Source organism: Pelodiscus sinensis, chromosome 7 (genome assembly GCF_049634645.1).
Source record: "Pelodiscus sinensis isolate JC-2024 chromosome 7, ASM4963464v1, whole genome shotgun sequence".
Lineage (NCBI taxonomy): Eukaryota > Metazoa > Chordata > Testudines > Trionychidae > Pelodiscus > Pelodiscus sinensis.
The window spans coordinates 33,804,064-33,823,426 of NC_134717.1; the positions used below are offsets into that span (position 1 = coordinate 33,804,064).

The 19,363-nt window shown below is 43.2% G+C and overlaps 1 protein-coding gene across 2 annotated transcripts in view; it reads right to left on the bottom strand.

Annotated features, from left to right (window-relative positions):
- Window positions 1-18,229, bottom strand: part of RBMS1 (RNA binding motif single stranded interacting protein 1) — a 224,942-nt gene extending 206,713 nt beyond the window's left edge. For both annotated transcript variants that reach the window (XM_006111647.2, XM_006111645.2), the window contains exon 1: window positions 17,815-18,229. In XM_006111647.2, the coding sequence (XP_006111709.1) occupies window positions 17,815-17,889 (75 nt within the window). In that variant the 5' untranslated portion in view covers window positions 17,890-18,229. The remainder of the gene's footprint in view (window positions 1-17,814) is intronic.
- Window positions 18,230-19,363: the final 1,134 nt, after the last annotated feature.

Here is a 19,363-nt window from a genome sequence, read left to right on the forward strand (position 1 = left end):
ACACACATCTTTCCTCCAAAGCACCTTAAGCACTCTCACAAACCTATCAGAACAACCCACGCAGCACCCCACCAACTAAAGGAAACAGTCCAGGCAAAGTCAGTCCTTTTGGAAAAAGAGCTCCTTTCATTCTCACTGAACTTAGAATCATAGAGCTGGAAGAGACTTCAGGAGGTCATCAGGTCCAGCCCCTTGCCCACTAGGGACTAGAACATAGTCCCCTACAGAACACTGCTTCCAACCGCTCCATGGTGGAACTTGACTTCTCCTTAGACAGCCTGGCAGCTAGAGGTGTCTCCTTGCACTGTGTTTTGGCACAGATGCCATAATTGCACCTTTATTCTGTGCCATTTTCTCTCGCTTGCCTTTTCCTGCCCTATTCGTTCCCCTTCTCTTTTTCCTCTCTAGCAATTTTTATTTATTTTCCTTATTCTTTTCCTTTATCTGGCTTGGTGTTCACTCCCTTTCTCCTCTCACCACCTTCCCATATCAAAAGGCAATACGAGACTGGGGACCAGTCCAATGTTAGCATTATGGGGCCACTTAATGTACCTCCTCCGATACATGGAGAAGAGATATGTGAGCTTGCTGGCTGATCCTTGAGCCTGCAGCCCTGTAAATGTAAGTTACTCCTGTGGCTAGAAGCACTAGAACTACCAGAGCAAGGAGGGACAGAAGGTGGCTTTTAAGAAACTGCCTAGTTTTACCTGCCATCCAAGGAGAACACATGTAATGGAGACTGAACTAATCCTGACAGGCACCTTTTTGGAGTCTTCCCCATTCCTTTCTTCTTGTCTCATTCCTATGCATACCACTCCCAGACACACTCCAGAACATAATCCTGCCAAAGCTGTCCAGTTGTGCACAGCTTCATGTCCTACTTTTGCCATCTCACACATGCAGCTGCACAGACGTTGGCACCTATGTATGTGGCAGACATAAAAAGGACAAGATGTACTATTTAACACCCTTTATATCAGCAAAGCCCCACCTGCTCCACAGCAAGTTGCACCTACATTCTCTTTTGAAATCTCTGGATTGGCATAAAGAACAATCTGGTCCAGCCTGGAAATGCTGCAGGAGCCTCATGTGAATTAGAAGTTTAAATTTTAATAAAGTACATCTGAAATTTATGTTATACAAAATTCAATTTATTTTGCAAAACTGAAAGCTTAAATTCTGGCACAGCATCCTACAACCAGGGGCAGTTTTGTGGCTAAGGAATTACAAAATAAATTGGATATTGGAAACTAGTCTCTTCAGAAAAAAACAAGATTTGAATGAACTTGGAAAATTCCCTACTTTTTCAAATAAGAGATATTTCCTCTAAACCAGAGATCAAACACATGAGTGAGGCAGTGTAAAAACAGTTAGCATGTGCCTGTCCATGTTACCATTGAAGGACTTTCCAGGTAACAGTCCAGTATCTTTTGTAAGTAATAAATTCACAAACATACCATGTCAGATCATTCAGACAAATTTAAATTAGCTAACCATAACTCAGGGCCATGGCACACAAAGACCTTATACTGTGGTAATTAGTTCTTCTGTGCAAACATGACGTATTGAGCATAAAAGTTGTGTAAACGTAAGATTAATATTGATTGTTTATAATAAAAATTAGGCAATTCAAACTTGTGGCTCTAGTTCTTCGTCAACTGTCCTGCTTTTGCATTGTGACGGGGCCTGCCAATCCCGCACTGAACAAGTGGGAGGGAAGCCCACCTATTGGGTGGAATACGCCCCTCCCGCACAACTTTACTGGTCATGCTCCCAGTGCAGCCCCAGTATAAAAGCCTGCAGAGCAGCCCAGTTGGGGCTAACCACTGCCTAACCACCAGAGCTACAACCGCAGCAGCCGGAGCGAGAGGCACCAGACCAGCTTACCCCGCCACTACCATCCCCAGGCCGAGCTCAATTACAACGCCGACTACACCGTGCAGTCCCCCAGATTCTGTTGCTGAACCAGTCGCTGAGCCTGCCAACGCCTCTATGGCCGCCAGCCCCACGTCTACAGGTGGGCCCTCTGCTAGCCAGGGGGATGGGATAGGAAGCAACCCAGGGCAGGGAGCAGGAAATGCCCTGGTGGGCTTGGTGCGTTTCAAGGAGAACTCCCTGCTGAGCCAGTGATGGGAACCACCCACCACTGATAGGGCCCTGGGTTGGGGCCCGGTGGAGAGGGCGGGCCCGGGCCTGGGCCCCCCTACCTCTTCTTCCCAGATCCCAGACTAGGAGCGGATCATGTAAAAGACTAGGCCTCAGGGCCTGTGCATAAGAGGCTGGGCCTGGTTATAAGGGACTAGGCCTCAGGGCCTGTATGGGAAGGGCTAAGCCTCAGGACCTGTGAGTAAAGGTCTCAATCCCAGGGTCGAACTGTGCGGGACTAGGTACCCTGCCACATGCATGTATACAATTTTACACAACTTTACCAAATTTTCCTAACAAATTCACCTTTTGTGCAACAGAAAAAATGGAAAATGTCTGCCTAAGTGGTAGCTTTTGAAGTTTTTAAGTGCCTGAAAACAGACTCGGAGTGAAATTGCTGTCTCAAGCATAATTTATTTACTGTAACATAGTAGCATTGTGCCAGAAGAAGCAACTTGCATTTTTAAACAGTTTATTCCAAATGTTGGCCCAAAAAGGATAGGGAGTGGAGTCTGAAATCATTATTAAAATACCACCTGCATATTTGTAGACTATAAATCCCCTTCCACTAGAAAAGGAAATACCTTTTATGTCTTTAGTCTGCACGTGCCATAGCAAAGTTCACAGTGATGAAACACAGGAGGAGGAAAGGCAACAAACCTTCAGATCCCTTCTTTCTAAAACAATGATACTGATATTAGAGCTACCTTGTATTAGGCTCATTAGAGTATCTGATCCTATTAACAGCGATGTCCCCCAACAAATGTTTCCATGCAATCAATTCTTTTCTCTAATTTTCTGCATTTATCAAAAGCCTTTTTGTCATTAATCAGCACAGCTACCCAGTGGAAACCAGAAGGTCACAGACATTATTCATGAAATTCAAAATTTATGTCATATGCCCCTTCTTAAATGCTTTTTCTTGGAGACAGAATGTTTAAGCCAGGGCTTGTCCAAATGAGTCACTAATACCCTTGTTTTAATTCTGCAGCTGCTGATAATTTGAAGTACTAACCTCCTCCACTACCACCCTGATTGAAATAAAATATCAATATTACAGTATGCTGAAAATGGAAAATTAGATGTGACATTTTGCTGCAAGGCCTCTACAAGTCCCATCTCATTCAATTCTTTCTTTGTAGGTCATTTTTTATCACTTTAGAGCTGAAATATATATATTTTTAAATCTCACAGCATGTATTAAGACAGCTTGCTCCATTTTTCCTCAACACCCTTCAGTCACAAATACTGAAACAACGATAACTCTACTATAGCTGAGGCCCAAATATCTAAACACAGCACTTAAAATATGTAATAGCATGCAATGGGCTAACTACTAGTCTCAATTACATACACACAACCTCACTCAATAGATGCCAGCAATCTAAAGGCTGTGTCTAGACTACAGGGTTTTTTCGAAAAAAGTGATCTGCGTCTAGACTGCTGCCGCATTCTTTTGAAAGTAAATCAAAAGAAAGTGGTAGTTTTTTCGACCGCAGAAAACCTCTTTTTAAGAAGAAAAACGCCTTTTTTCGAAAGTGCTCTTTTGAAAAAGGCGCTATATAGTGCAAACTGTGCTTTTTTCAAAAGAGAGCATCCAGATTGCTTGGGTGCTCTCTTTTGAAAAAGCGACTCACTTTTTCGAAAGAAGTGGTTGCAGTCTAGACGCTCTCTTTCAAAAGAGGCTTGTAGTCTAGATGTAGCCCAAGAGCTATATTCTGCCCTCTTTTAAGGTCAGATCACGTCTCCTCGCTCCCATGAATGTGGGAAGCCTTAAACCCAGCCAACTTAACCCCGTGCTTAGAGTCCTGCAAATCTGCAGATAACCACTTTATATCTACAGGTATCTTTTTTTTTTCTTTTTTTGGGGTGGGGGGGAGAGTCATGGATACGGATGCAGATGCAAATTTTGTATCCAGGCAGGACTCTACCCATGGTTTTGTTGGACAGGGTACTCACACTAGAGAGGCAGCAGTGTGGAACAGATCAGGCATACAGAGAGAAAGTGGCCAGTGGGTCCATAATCACCTTAACCAAAATTTCTACACTAAGGGAAAGAAGGAGCTAAGGATGCTGTTACAGCCCCTGAGAGATTGTGCTGCAGCAGCCTGAGAGGTAGAGGGGAATTCCATTCTCAACTCCCATGGAAATTCCCACAGCAAAGGCCTTTTACTCGGGTTTGGAACCGATTCCACGCCATTGTGATCTAGTCTAACCTTCCTTATAACACAGGCCATCAAACTCCCCCAAAATAATTCCTAGAGAAAGGGTGAGGAACCTTTTTTGGATCAGGGGCCACATACAAGTAAAAAGCAAAAAACAAACAAAAAAAACCACAACCAAAAACCTCAGTGATGTGGTCCCTGACTGATAAGCAAACAAGTACTTACCTCATTCATGCAGCTCTGGGAACTAGGGTTCCCTTCACATGCAACCCCATCGGGAGGGGGACAGGACTCACGACTTCCCGAGGGCCAAATTAACTTTTCTGGGGGCCTCTGGCTAGTAGATTTTGTGGGAGACTAGCTCTGGGATAGGGCAAAAATGAGGGGTTCAGTTTGTGAGAGGCGTCTGCTGGGGAGCTAAGAGGGAGTGTAGGGTCTGGGCAGGAGGGAGGGTACAGAAACGGGCTGGACATTCAAGGAATGAGCAGGAGGAAGGAAGGGTACATGAGAGGGCTAGGGTGGGATGTCTGAATGGGAAGGGGGTGTAGGAGAGGGTTGGGGTAAGGTGTCTGGGTAAGAGGGGGTACAGGAGATGGTGGGGTGGTGGATCAGGGCAGGAAGGGGTGAAGAAGCAGGTGGTAGGATAAGGTCAGAAGCGGGCGTGTGAAAGGGAGTAATAGATGGGGCATCTATCAGATGCAGATGGGGGGGAAGGGTAGGTGGGTCTGCTCTACCCTGCGCTGGCAGGCACCACCCCCTACTGCTCCCATTATGGCGGAGAAGGGGTAGAGCCTGCAAGCAGCACAGAGAATAGAGCTGCCCTGTGCTCCTATTCCTGGTGTAGAGCTGCTTCCTCCCCCTGCCAGGCAGCGCCTGCGGGCTGGATGCCAACCACAGCTTGCCTGGATCTAGCCCACGAGGTTCAGGGCTCCCCCTCTCCCCCCCAACTCAGCAGGAAGCCAGCAGGCAGCCAGCAGGCATGTTCCAGCCACACGGGGGGGCGGGAAGGGCACCAAACTTCGGCATCCCCCGTGACTGGAATGCCAGTACTGGCTTGCAGTACTGCAGTGGATGGGGAGGGGGGGGAACCCGAACCCTGAGTCTCTTGGGCCAGATCAAGGCAAGCCCCAGGCTGGATCCAGCCCGCAGTTCCCCACCACTATCCTAGAGCATAGCTTTTACAAAAACATCCTGTCTTGACTTCAAAATTGACAGTGATGGAGAATTTACCATGACCATTGGAACAGTTTATCAATAAGGATGAGAGTGTGTATTCAATTATATTTAACCTATGAGCCTGAGCTCATCCATTAACCCTCTCTGTTACACAGAGCCCCCAACGAGGCAGAAGCATGGGGGAGGGCAGGAGCCAGTGTGCATGGGGAGCCAGTTTCTAAGCCAGCTTCACACTTGTGCCAGCTCCTACGGAACCACCTGTTTCGCCTCCCCCCACCCTGGGCTGGCCTTACCATGAGGTGAACTGAGGCTGCCAGCTCAAGTACCAGACTGTGAGGGGCGTCACTAGGACCCAGAGTGTAGAAAATTGTGTCTGCTGCTGCTGCATATGTATTCTCTCTGCTCCAGATGCGCAGAGATGGTGGAGTGCTGTGCTGAATAAAGGAGGGCACAAGAGACATAACAGGCAGGCTGGAGAAAAGGTGGCATGGGGGCGTCATTTGAACTCCCTGCTTCAGGTGCCAAAATGTTGTGGGCCGGCCCTGCCCGCCACGCCGCAGCCTCCTAAAGAGGCAGCCACCCGGGGAGAAGGGGCAGGCACTAGTACTGGCTCCCTCAGAGTTGCCTGTCCCACCGCACTGCTACTTCTGATGCAGAGTCAACAGTGCAGGGACAGGGGACAGGTAGGAGCCAGTGCACATGGGGAGCCAGCTTTTAAGTCAGTTCCTCACACATACCAGCTCCCGCCAAGCTGACTGTCCCCACCCCATGCTGCTGCATCTATATCAGAGGCAGCAGCATGAAGGGGCAGGCGGGAGCCGGAATGTGCAAGAAGTCCACTTTCAAGCAGCTCCCACAGAGCCATCTGTCCATCCCAAACCATCCCCTCCCTCTGCACTGCTTCCTCCCATAGAAACAGTAGTGCAGGGGTGGGGGGAGCAGGCAGGTGCTGGTGCTTACAGAGAGCCAGCTGAAAAGCAGTCTCCCCGCGAGTTCTGGCTCCCATGGAGCTGCCTCCATTGCCCCCTCACTGCACTTCTGTCTCCCCTCCCCCTGCATGTAAATGTGCAACCACTGAAATTTTCAACTTTACATGTTTACAAAAATAAACACATTTTAACATCCCTATTAATCATCACCCATTTCTCTTTGTTAATCTAAACTAATTGAGCTCCTTAAAGCTATTGCTTTAAGACATCTTTTCTAATATTTGAATCATTCCTGTGGCTCTTCTCTGAACCCTCTCCAATTTATAACCATCCTTCTTGAATTGTAGACACTAGAACAAGGCACAGTATCCTGGCAATGGTCATACCAGAGCAAAATACAGAAGTAAAATAACCACTCTGCTCCTACTTCAGATTCACATTTAGGCATCTAAGGTTCATGTAAGCCCTTTTAGCCAGTGTCACATTGGGAACTCATGGTTGGTGGATTACAGTTATACTGATATAACTTAAACCAGTTTTTAAACCAATTTCTTTATACCTGTATGGATACATTTATTTCACTTTAAGACCAGCTTATTTCAATTTAGCTCAGACCTGTTCCTAATCAGTCTACGATAAAGTGACATTAACCAAGTTTATATCCATTTAAGAGTGTCCACTCAGCTTGTTACACCAGTTTAACTGCATTATAAATCACACTTTTAATTAAACTGCTGCAACTTTGCATAGAGACAAATGTAGTATTTTGCATGTAGTCTAACAGTCTTATCAATGCTGTAGCAGAATGCAGGTTTGTAGATTAATTTGAATACATTTTTATTTTTGTCATATGCTCAGACCTGGCCAAAAATTATTTTCCAAAGACTATTTTGTATGCAGTATAACATAATGGCTTCATTAAAAATAATTAATTAAAGGGCCTGGTTAAAACTAAACCTTTCTTAACTAATCATGTCGCCATTAATTCTGGTATCATGGGCAGACAAATCCTTAGCAAGAAATCTAGAAAAGAGTATTTCACCAGTTTATATCCAAGTAACCAAAGTTATATTGCTGTCTGTCTCGTGCTTGTGACTTTGGTTAGTCTTTATTAAAACAGAAACACTGTGTTCTCAATACCATATTGATTTAAGTCATTACTATACACTGGCCTCTGTCATGGTGTCTCAGGAAGGTGGATGTCTACTACAAAGCCTCTCAGAGTAGGGTGTACCTCCAATTGATGAATACTCCTGTCCTGGCCCTTCGACACCTCACCTCCCCATCAGAAAAAACAGGACTTAAAGTTGGTGTCACTTTCACAATCTTGCAAAAAGTACAAAGGCATCTATACTGATGTTCAAAGGGGACTCATATTACCTTAGCTTATCCTGTGCTGCTCACCAGATTTTCCTGGACACCTAACAGTAGTTTATTACATTTCCTTCTTGAGGATTAAGGCAGCCATCTTACCTCATGACTGTACTTGTTCTCCATGTTCAGGAAACATGCTTCCATACGATCTATTTGATCAAAGAGATCATTAATTTTCTCTCTTGGCACGTGATGGGGTATCTGCCCCGCACTGTCCCTAACAAAGGTTAAACCCAACCCTGGGTGCGGGCTGGGACTGTGGAGCAAGGAGCTACAGCATATAGCAATCAGTTAGGGCTTAGCTGGGGCTGAATAAATAGGGGCTCCTGGAGAAGAGGGGAACTGTGGAGCATAATGGACCTGGATGCCAGGGAAGTTACAGAGGCTTCCTGAGACAGTAGTGCTGGGGAAAGGCAGGCAGAGGTTGGGGGGCCTCTAGTCAGGTAAACTTCCAGGCTGAGGCATTGCTCTCAAGGCCTCAGGGTACTCAGGCTGCAGTGAGACAGCCAGGATATAAGAAGGCAGCAGGTCCACACCCCTTGCTAGTGGCCATTTCAGACTGCAGTTTGCCCCTGGAGAAGTGTGTCACTGAGGCAAGGTGGATATAGAGAGCTCGAGTTCTCTGGGAAGAGTAGGACCTCAGAGGGTAGGGGCACTACCACAAGGCAATACTGTGAGTAAAGGGCACTCTGGGCAGGAATGGATACAGAGTCTGAAACAGTGCAGGAGACAGGTAACTGAAGGCAAGACACCAGCCAGCAGAAGGTGCTCTGAGGCAAAAGAACTGCCCTGAGTGACCAGCGAGAGCCAATGTCGCAGTGAGACATAACCTGGTTGCGTGGCATTTGAAACATCCCATAGAAAAAATGGTACTATGAAACCTAACTAGACTGACACATCCATTTTATATATTTCTCATATAGAAACATCTTTCACTGGATGGGGAGAAAGAGGCTGGCTCTAACTCCTCAATAACCAGGGAACTGGAGGCCAACCACTTAAACAAAGAGTCACAATTGGTTGTTGTTGGTTTTTACCATATGCAGGACAATATCTATAAATCAAGAAATCAATCAAAATGTTTGCAAGATTATTCTGAAAGCACCTAATTGGGGGCACAGATCTTTCAGTAGAAAATGAGTCCCGTACAGACATTAATCTTAAAACATAGCCTCTTGAATCATGGTGCTCATTGTCTCATGTTCTCATGACTGAATAGATAAGAATACATTGTGTCTTACACCACAGTGCCTTACAAGGTATAAAATCCTCTCTCTCTCAATGACTTTCAGAGAATAATCCCTTCTACTTGAATTTCCAGTGGCAGCTACAACATAGCCTCCTTAATCTTGTACGTTTAGATTGCACAGCCAAGGATTGTATAACAATTCTATATAATTCCACAGTACTTAACCGGCTAAAATAATACATGATAGCATGCAACAATCAGAGTCAAACTATGCATTCTCTGCTCTGACACACAGCCACACCGAAATAAAAGGTAAGTGCCTACCAATATGAACGAAGATTCTGTGGTCAGACACTCTATATAAACATTGCTCCAGCATCAAATGTTTTCCCTCTTAATTTTTGTGCTTTACAACATTTTCAAAGCAATTTTAGCCAACGGGGTATTGTTCTTCTCACTGAATGTAGTGACAAGTAATTGCTATCATGTCAGACATGAAAGCATAAAAATCTACTGTCCAAGGAATAGGCATTTTAATTGCAGAAGAAGGGCAGCTAAGATGGTGATCTCCTACCATAAGCAGAGTCAGTGGATCCACCAGGGAATCTGGATTCGTGGATCTCTAAAAGCCCAGACACTACTTACAAATAACTGGGTAATTTAAAAAAAAAATCAATGAAAGTGTCAAGTCTACAAATGAGGGATTTTCTGAACATCTTGCTGGAATGAAGCAGAGAACTACTATTCTAAAATCTATAGTCTCACTCCACAATTATTGGCCTAATAAGTGATTGCTTTCCATGCACTGGAGAAATGAAAAAGAAATCCTAGATTAGGTATTGAAAAATTACCAGTGATCCAATAATTTATTCTCTAATCTTCCTTTTTTTGGCAGGTGGGAGGGATGGTTAATTCTGTTGTTACAATTGCCTGAATTGGAGACCTCTGCACCACTAATTTCATCCAAGAGATACTCAAAAGGTAGGTGGAGGCAGACAAGAGCCCCAAAGTATAACCACACTGTATACCACTGCTGGGCAACCTGTAGCTTACTGGGTTCTATGTGTGGCCTGCGAGACATTTTGTTTTCCGTTACCCACGTGCAGGGTTGCCAGATTCCTCTGCTTTCTATCCACATAAGAAAAAAACTACATAAAGCCAGGGCACGTGAAGTGAGGTGCATACTAATTGCATGTGACACTGACTGAGAGACATGCTCACCCTCTGCATCCAATCAAAGTGTTGCGACAGTTCAGTTGGAACACCCCACAAATTCTACATGTGCAAACATAGTTAGCAAAACAACCCTATCTCAGGAAACTGTCTTGCTTACGATACTCCTGTAGCCCAGCGATATGAAGGAAGGCCGCTCATGTGGCCCATTCACTTGCATAGGTTGCCCATTGCTGCGGTACACTGTGCTGATAGAATGAAGATTCCTGATATGTTATTCAGTAATATAATTTGCAAACCTGCTATGATTAGTAAATTATTCCAAAATTCTACCATAGTTATGCACTCTATTAAAAGAAATTATTTTGTTTCTACAAAGAGTATTTGGGAGAATGAATCAAATCATAGTTTTCTATTCCATCTGTATTTGTGGAGATAGACAAATGAATATCTTCATGACTGTGAAAGCAGCAAAGAACGCTGTTTCAGTAAAAAATTAGGAGAGAAGCAGATATGGATTTGACACTATTTGATTAGTTAGATATGGAGTCTAAGACTGCCATTAATGCACTTTTTACAGTTCTTACAGAAAAATGATTTCACATAATGCTATTATAAAGTCAAGTCAATACTGTAGTAATTTTTATGCTCTCTGCCATGACAAGCTTGAATGTGAAAACCTGTTTATTATGGCAATATGAACTTTTGAAAAATGTTATTTCCTTTTCTCTCTTTTTTTAAAGTATGATGCAATTCACTAACTTTTCAGTCGTTTAGAGAAACAACTTAAGGGCCTGATCCTGAGATGTGAGGACCAATACTGAACCAGCATTTGTGTTTATATTTTTGGTGCAAATAACATTTGAAAGTTGTTCTTGATCTTTACTACTGTAGAAGGCAGAGAGTCAGGCATGAAATTCCTCTTTGCATAATCAGAGATCTTTCCTGAGAGCTATTAACTTCTGCTGAATTTAAGCTTTCATTTAAAAAAAAAAGGTTTCTAGTTCTTTCGGATGTATGAAAACTAGTATATAGTGCGATCTTCCTGAATCTGCAGAAACAGTCTAGTTGCTGTCACTACTTGAAGTGCTAGGTTGTCCCAGCTCCTGCTGTAGTTAGGGTGATGACAGGGACATCCACTATTGGCATTAAGAGTAGGATATCCTGAGTGAGCTGCCACACCCATATCCAGATTGTGCCACCTCTGAAGCAGTAGGAGTCCAACCATTAGGTAAGTACTGTGCAGCAGGGGAGATCTGTGTTAGATATTACTTAACTAGCCTAACTGCAAGCCTAGTCAAGTAATGGATCAAATGACCTATGGAGATTACAGAATCTCCATCAGTGGAAGTTTTTCAGAATAGGTGAGACAAATACCCCACCAGGGATGGTTTAGATATTACTTAGTCCTGCCACAGTTCACGGAACTGGGCTAGATGAGCTAGGTGGGTCCATTCCAAGCCTACATTTCTATGATTCTATTGGTGATGAGCTCCTCTCACCCTACTAGCAGGCTTTATATGTGTGGGGATCCTACAACCGCAGCAAAGGACTCTGCAGACTTGTGTAAGGAGAGGGCACATAAATTGATGTATTATGTAAAAGAGGCTGCTAAGAATTAGTTTATTTTGTCAAGACTTGGTGATAGAGAGCAGCCAAGGATTAAATGATTTAGTGGAGGGGCAGCCTTAATTGACATAGATGTGGTGGGCCTGGCACTAATTAGTGGTACAGAATTGAGTCAGTGGGAGACTAAGGTCTTTGGAACCAACCAACAGGTCTTTGGAACACAACCACTGTGAAGGGGCAAAAGGGGCATGACTGGAGACAGTAGCATGGTCCAAAGGAGATTGCCATTTGGGGTACCAATGTTTTTAATTTAGTGAATATGGTTAGCCTTGGTCAACAGGCATTGGATACATTTTTCAAGGTTTGGCAAAAGGGGATATCTGCTTCTGATTGCTGCATAATGGTGCATTCTTCCCATACTAAGGCCCTACCGAATTTATGGCCATGAAAAGTTCATCACGAGCGATTAAATCTGGTCTCCCCCTGTTGAAATCTGGTTCTTTGTGCTTTTACCCTATACCAGTGTTTCATAAAGTGTTCTGTGGTCCACCCTGCTTTGTTTACCTAAAAGGTTCATAGCCAGGGAGCCTTGAGTTCATTGTTTACAGCCAAGCCTACTACAATGGTGGTGGGGCTGGCTCCGCTAGCTCTCTGCCCCTGTGTTGGGCTGCCATTGGCTCTCCTGGCTCCCATCCCCCACACTGGGGCTGCCGCAGCTCTCTGGGCTCCCAGACCCCCCTCTGGGGCTGCTGCCAGACCTCTTGGCTCCCAGACCCATCCATGTGGAACTCGAGGGTGGGAGTGGCTGGCCACAGGCAAAGGGCTGCTCCCCATGGAACTGGTTAACCGCTTCCCATCACATCCCTAGTTAAAGGAAGGAATGCCCATTGAGAAAAGGTGGGAGGAAGTTTATCTTCTATGGAAGAATGGCATGAATATTTCACAAGTGAAGACTCATGGTATTTCTACTCCTCTGTGTCAATTATTCCTGTGTACAGCATTAAAAATGAAAATAAGTTTTAAAACGATGATACATACAATGTGACAGATGCTATCACATCCTACCAACTATTCTGGCTACTGAGAGTTTTATATATTGTTGCAGCAGTTCGCAAACTGCGGGTCACAACTCCATTTTAATGGGATCACCAGGGCTGACCTGCTTAGAAGGCCCAGAGCAGAAGTCAAAGCCTGAGCCCGAACACCGAGCACCAAAATCAAAACCCAATGGGTTCAGTCGTGAGTTAGAGAGCTCAGGTTACAGGCCCCCAACCTGGGGTTGAAGCACTTGGCCTCTGACCCTTTGGCCTGGGGCGGTGGGGCTTGGGCAGCCTTAGACTTCAGACTCCCAGGAAATCATGTAGTAATTTTTGTTGTCAGAAGAGGGTCACAATGCAATGAGAACCCCTGTATTTTTGTAATATTTAACTTGCTAGAAACAAATTTACTATGCAGAGGTATTACACAGAATCATAATACATGCAGAATAAGTCTGATTAGACTTTGGAATAATTCATTATAATGAAACGTACCGGATACATTAATGGGCACAGAAAAATTATCTGAATTTAAACTTTTTAGAGAACAATGGGATTTTCAGTTTTGATTAAAACACCGTATGGCATGGAAACACCATAATTTTTTAAAACCTTTTCATTTTTCTTTAAAATGTCTCTAATAAATTCACAAGCCATTAAAAACTTAACTGTTCTTATGGTACATTTAAAAGGATGACAGCTTTGTGGAGTTTAGAGCTCTCTGAAAAAATTAGCAAAGATGCTTGTACTAGCAAGATACTATGCTGCATTAGACATAGCAATGTGTTGCTTAGTTTGACACTCAAAATGTTATAGAGAGGACTGTTCTTTGTCACTTCATAAGACAATTTCTGCTTTGTTTAACAGCAATATAAACATTCAATTCAATAAATCCTTTATTTGTTCTTTCATTACTATGGTAGGCTTGTGCAAAATTTTCATTTCCCCTTTTAAAATACAATTTACCTAATGAAATGTATCTGCTCTCTGCATCATTTTACAATTTTTGCTAAAATTTAGATTCATACTTGATGGTGCAGACTTTACACCTATTAAGTTCTATAAATATTAGTTCCTTTCGTAGCTGCAACAACATATTTTGATTATATCAAATAACACAGTTGAAACATTACAACAAATCTTCATTCTGAGATACAATCTTTCATTTCTGTAAGGTTGTTGTACAGTATTTTAGTACTGTTTAGGAAATATGATTCTATCATATAAATAATATTCATTAATTACTGTAAAGGGTTTGGCAACTAAATAGACTACCAGAAAGTCATTGTCTAAATTAAAATTAGTAATCTTTAAAGAAATTTTTAAAACACCATGTAGAAATTAACATCATGCACAGACAGTATATTTTATATAAACAAATCACCACGATGAAATGGAAGCCAGTCAACAGAACTGGAATGTAATATGGCAAAGTCTAAAGCAAGAATATCTGCCTATCTGCTTATATTTATTTGGTAGACTATACTTTGAGATTTTCCTAAATCCCAATTCAGATTCAAAAAAGGGAAAACAAAGCATGAATGATTTTTTTAAAAAGTACTGTGTGTATTATATTACATATAATTTGTAAAATCAGTATTCATGAAAATTCTCACTTGAGTAAGGTAAAAAGGATTTGGTTCATTGTTGTGATAGGTACTCACATAATAAAATGTCTAGGGAATGTCTCAATACAGCACCTATATAACAATATTGTTCTGATCCTGGATGAAGCCTCTGGGTGCTACCACAATGCAGACACTGACTGGATTTATTAATCAATATATTTTAATTATGATTTATTATTATTATTATTATTATTATTATTAGAAAGTTGAGAATCTCTTAAACCTAATTGTTGTTAATAAGGTGTACAAAAAAAATGAACTGAAATGTGAAAGTGTTATTTTATACATGCAGGGATATATACAAATCTCAACCAAAGAGTTGATGCTCTCTACAGTGATGCTTTAAAAATTGCACTTCTAAGATACCACACATAATGTAATACAGGAATGTATTACACACGTCAAAATAAAACACACATGTATTACACAGTCCTAAAGAATAAGTAACAATTCATTGGACTGCTACTGCTCAGAAATTGAACAACATTCTTTGTCCTCTATTTTAAATATTTTCAAACTTTTTAAAAATAGCCATAAATATTTATTTTACATGCTAAAGCCAGAACTCTCTCCTTCATTGTTTATTCTACACATTTTTGGGAGTCCATGGGCTCAGTAATCTATTTTACTGTATTCATTATCTGGATCTGGAAGGTCACTGAATCACAGCAAACTAATTCCCTTCTCACAGGGTACGTTGCTGAAATAATTTGAATATTTCATTTATAGGGCTGTGAAGATGTTGATAAAACATAGCCTGGATCATTTTCATTGCATAATGTATTTTTGTGGCAAAGTCCTTTACAATATGAAAATCTGACCTTATAGGTCCAGCATAAATTTTCTAATGAATACTTTTTGACCTTTTCTTTGGAAAGATTCATCTTCAAAACAGTCTCAGCCATCTCCTACTATAAATTTGCAGTTCATCTCTTATTCAAAGTCCATTCAATTATTATTCACATCTGGACAAAAAGTGGTGCATAAAATCTCTAATTTAGAAGAGTATATTCCTTTAACCAGAGCCATACTTCACCTTCCTGCTACATCTTTAGCAAAGGCTGCTCAGCACGGTTGCAACTGTTGTTTAGTGAAGACCACAGACACTGTACTTCAGTTACTAGAGAATGTAACCATATCAGGTGACACAATCTGTTACTGATCTAAGCAATAGTGCAACTGAATTTTGTAATTAGTTTTCCTACACTTTCAAACAAGATTTATGAAGAGAAACTGGCTCACACCCACTAAATTATGCATACTTGAATACTGAGACAGCAGTAGTCTGCTTTTTTTTTGTGAGGAACTACAATTTTCTTTTCTTTTTATAACTCAAGGTATCTCTAAGACCGGAAATTTGGATTTAATCACCAGATCTGTGATTTCATATATATATATATATATATATATATATATATATAGATAGATAGATAGATAGATAGATAGATAGATAGATAGATAGATAGGTCAAATGGATAGTGGTTCCATTCCGCTGGGGAAAAAGAGAGAGAGAAGAGGAGTAATGTGATTTCTGTCTGAGTAATTTTATAGCAAAGACTGCAAAATATGTTTTGAAGATGTCATTGACGACGAAACAAATCAATATTAAAAACTTTGTACAGGAAGCACACTTTTAGAAGATGGTCTTTAAAGCTTTTTCATGGGCTCATGGATTTCTAGAATATACCGTAATTACTAGTCAAGCTATAGTAAGTAGTTTATCTTTTTTCATTTCTCCCTTAAATTATTTATAGGCCAAAACAAAAAGTGGCATTGCGTTATCTATATTAAATGTTATGTAAGTTAGAAATGAAATACTAATGGCACATAATCACAAAGGTAAATGTTCCAGTATACAAGTGGGCTTTTCTCCACCTTGAGTGTATTTATTTATTATTCATCCAGCTCAGTGTTGAGCGATACAATTGTCTGTCCTTTAGGCACCCTATGTTGCATTATTTAAAAAAAAATACATTAAACATACATTGCATCTAAAAAGTAGTTCAATGATTATTCCATAGTATTTCTTTAAACTACAGTACTATTTACACAAATAGTCATCACTTTCTGTCTTGTAAGATGACACATGTAAGAGAAAATTAATAATTCAATATTAAATGATTGGCACCATATCCCATCAGTTTCTAGCTACAATAAAATGCATTTCAATGACTTATCATTGTTGACTTTATATTCTTCCATGATTGTCAAACTGTTTATTTCAGCCAAATACTGCAATTCATGTTTTACTGTAAAACATGGGGGATAAACAAGATACAGGAGATTGCTGTTCTGCAAAATACCACAAAGCCATATATACTTTTATTAGCAAGTAAAGTCTGGCTATAACCTCCATAAGAAAGTTCACACAGGGTACCCCGCACATGACCTGTTGTGATTTGTAAGAAGTGACACTGGTGGTTGAAGAGGCTTATGCTAAATGTTCCAGACAGCTGATGCAACCACCTCTGCATTTGCAAGCTTGCTGTATGATGCTTCTAGAGCAGTGGGACTGTCGGCCTTACAGACTCCAAAACAAGACAGAGAGAGACTTCACATACACACAAATAACAAAAAAACAACAACTACACAACCATATATCCGCGGTCAGCAGCTCTCAGAACACAAGGTTGATTTTGACACTTTCAGCAATTTTGAAAAGTGATTTTTAAAAGGTGTAACCAACAGATAATGAGAACCAATGGGTGCGCGAAACCAGCCTATCAAGTATATTACCTTGAAGCACACTTTCAAAAAAAAAAAAAAAGTGTGTGTGTGGGAGGGGAGGGACGACAAACATCTCCAGCAGCTGAGCTGAAAGCTCCCTCCCTCCCAGTTGAAAGTTACAAAGCAGCTGCAATGGAGAGCAGCCGCCTGTCGTTAAACTTCGGCTCCGGTTTTGTGCTTAAAGGGAACGTGGGGGCAAAGGACTGAGGCGACGCTAAACCTTAGGAGATGCCCAATAACAATCCCCATCCCTTTCAGGGGCGCGGCAATGCCCTTCGCAGCCCTGATCTCTATTTAACTTTGGGGCTGCGGGTTGAGGACATGGCTCGGAAGGAGGAGACGTCGCTGATCCCCGGGAGGAGGAGGATGGGGGAGCAGGCGAGGGAGGGAGGGAGGGAGGGATGGGCGAGAAGGAAAGGCAGGGCTGGACGGGGAAGAGCGAGGAGGGCCAGCAGGGGGCGAGAAGAGGGGGAACAGGCAGCTGTGCAGCCTGCAGCGAGCCCAGCCCCCTCTCCCTCCCTCCCTCCGGCTGGAGGGCCCGGAGCAGCGGCGGCAGAGGCAGGAAGGGGCTGCCGGCTCTTTCCTGTCTGAGTCTGCGTGTGTAACCCGATCCCCTCCCCCGCCAGCCTCGGGCTATAGTTAGCAACACTCCGCAAGTCCAGCTGCGCCCAGCCCGGCCGCCCCCCGCGCGGCGGTACGTACCTTCGCCTGCAGATACTGGGGGTAGTAGTAGGTGGTGTACTGGGGGTACATCTGCTGTTTCCACACTTTGCCCATGAAGCTGGAAATGTCGCCTGCAGTGCAGGGGCGGGGGGCACTTTAGGGGGCTCCAAATGCCTCTCTCTTGCCTCTTCCTTCCTGGCGGCGGCGGCTGCAGCTTCTCCTCCTCAGCGGAGCCTCCTCCTCCTCCCAGTGGCAGCAGCAGGGAGAGAGACTGCAGCGCGCCCCCAGCACACGCGCTCTCCTCCCCCACAAGTTTCTTCAAGTCCCTGCCCAGCCGCAGCGGCAGCCCGGTTCCGGCGGCCCCGCGTACTGGAAAGCGATCAATACAAGTGTGAACGGCAGCCGCGACAGCGCTCGGTGCCAGGCAGCTGGCGGGAGGGGGGCAGGAGTGGCGAGAGGAGGCGGGGGGGGGGGGGAAGGGGCGGTGCTTAGTCCCAGCTGGGCTCGAGGTGCAGGCTGGAGTTTAACCACTCAGGACCTACCAGCAGGAGGGAGCCGCAGGAGCTCGGCCAGGATGCTCGCTCCCAGGTTCAGGGTGCAGCATCATTGCAGCCGACAAAGTCATCAGGGTCCTAGGATCAGGGCAAAGCGGTTCTGACCCTGGAAAACTCAAGCGGCGTTAACGCTGCCTGGGAGGAAGAATTCCATAATCCTGTTCTGCCGAAGGGGGACTGTAACGTTTTCACACACCCCGTGTATGACCTTGCTGGCTGGATTCTGCCTTATTATCTCCTTTCAGCCTTGTGGTGGTAGCTGGCAGCAATGCAGAGCACAAGCCTCGGTGCAGAAGAGGATCTAGTTCAGAAAAACGAACACGGCTTTAACAGTCACTTGCAGAGGGTACATGGTCCTGGCTAGAAATTTCTCAGGACCGGCGTATATCACTTACTAGGATTGCCTAATGTGTAGAATAACAGACGTGCCTCGTCTTCAAGTGTAATCAAATAGTGCTAAGGGGGGAAGGGCATCCATTCTGACAGCTGGTGACTACAGTTCTCTGTGTTTTCCTTGGGAATAGAAGCATGGTTGTTGTTTTTTCTTTAAACAACTTTAGAGAAGTTTTCAATCATGGTTGTTGATACATTGTAATGTTTTCTTTTGGAATAAAAAACATTTTCTTCAGATGGTATTTGCTCCTGTTCAGCATATATCTACCTCCTACCTAACGCTGCATTTTCCAGCATACACTTAATGAGTTCTCAGAGAGTCTAAACAGATGTCACTTCTTGTCAGATTGTGAAAATTATGGTTTGTGTTCCAGGAGCACTGGATTATATATATATGCATGCAAGTTCCATGAAAGCTGCTCAGATGATTAGGACTAACCTACCTAAAAATGGGGAGGAAGGGAAGGAAAAGATGTGGTAAAAAAGGCTTAGTATTCACTAGTATTCTTGATCAAAGTGTGAAGGCAGCTTTTGAGCAGCTCTGCATCCATCAAATCTTGTTGCTGGTCCAGGAGACTGCAGATATTCACCAAATCCTAGAAAAGAGATTTAAGCTTCAGCTCCAAGCTGCAACATAATGA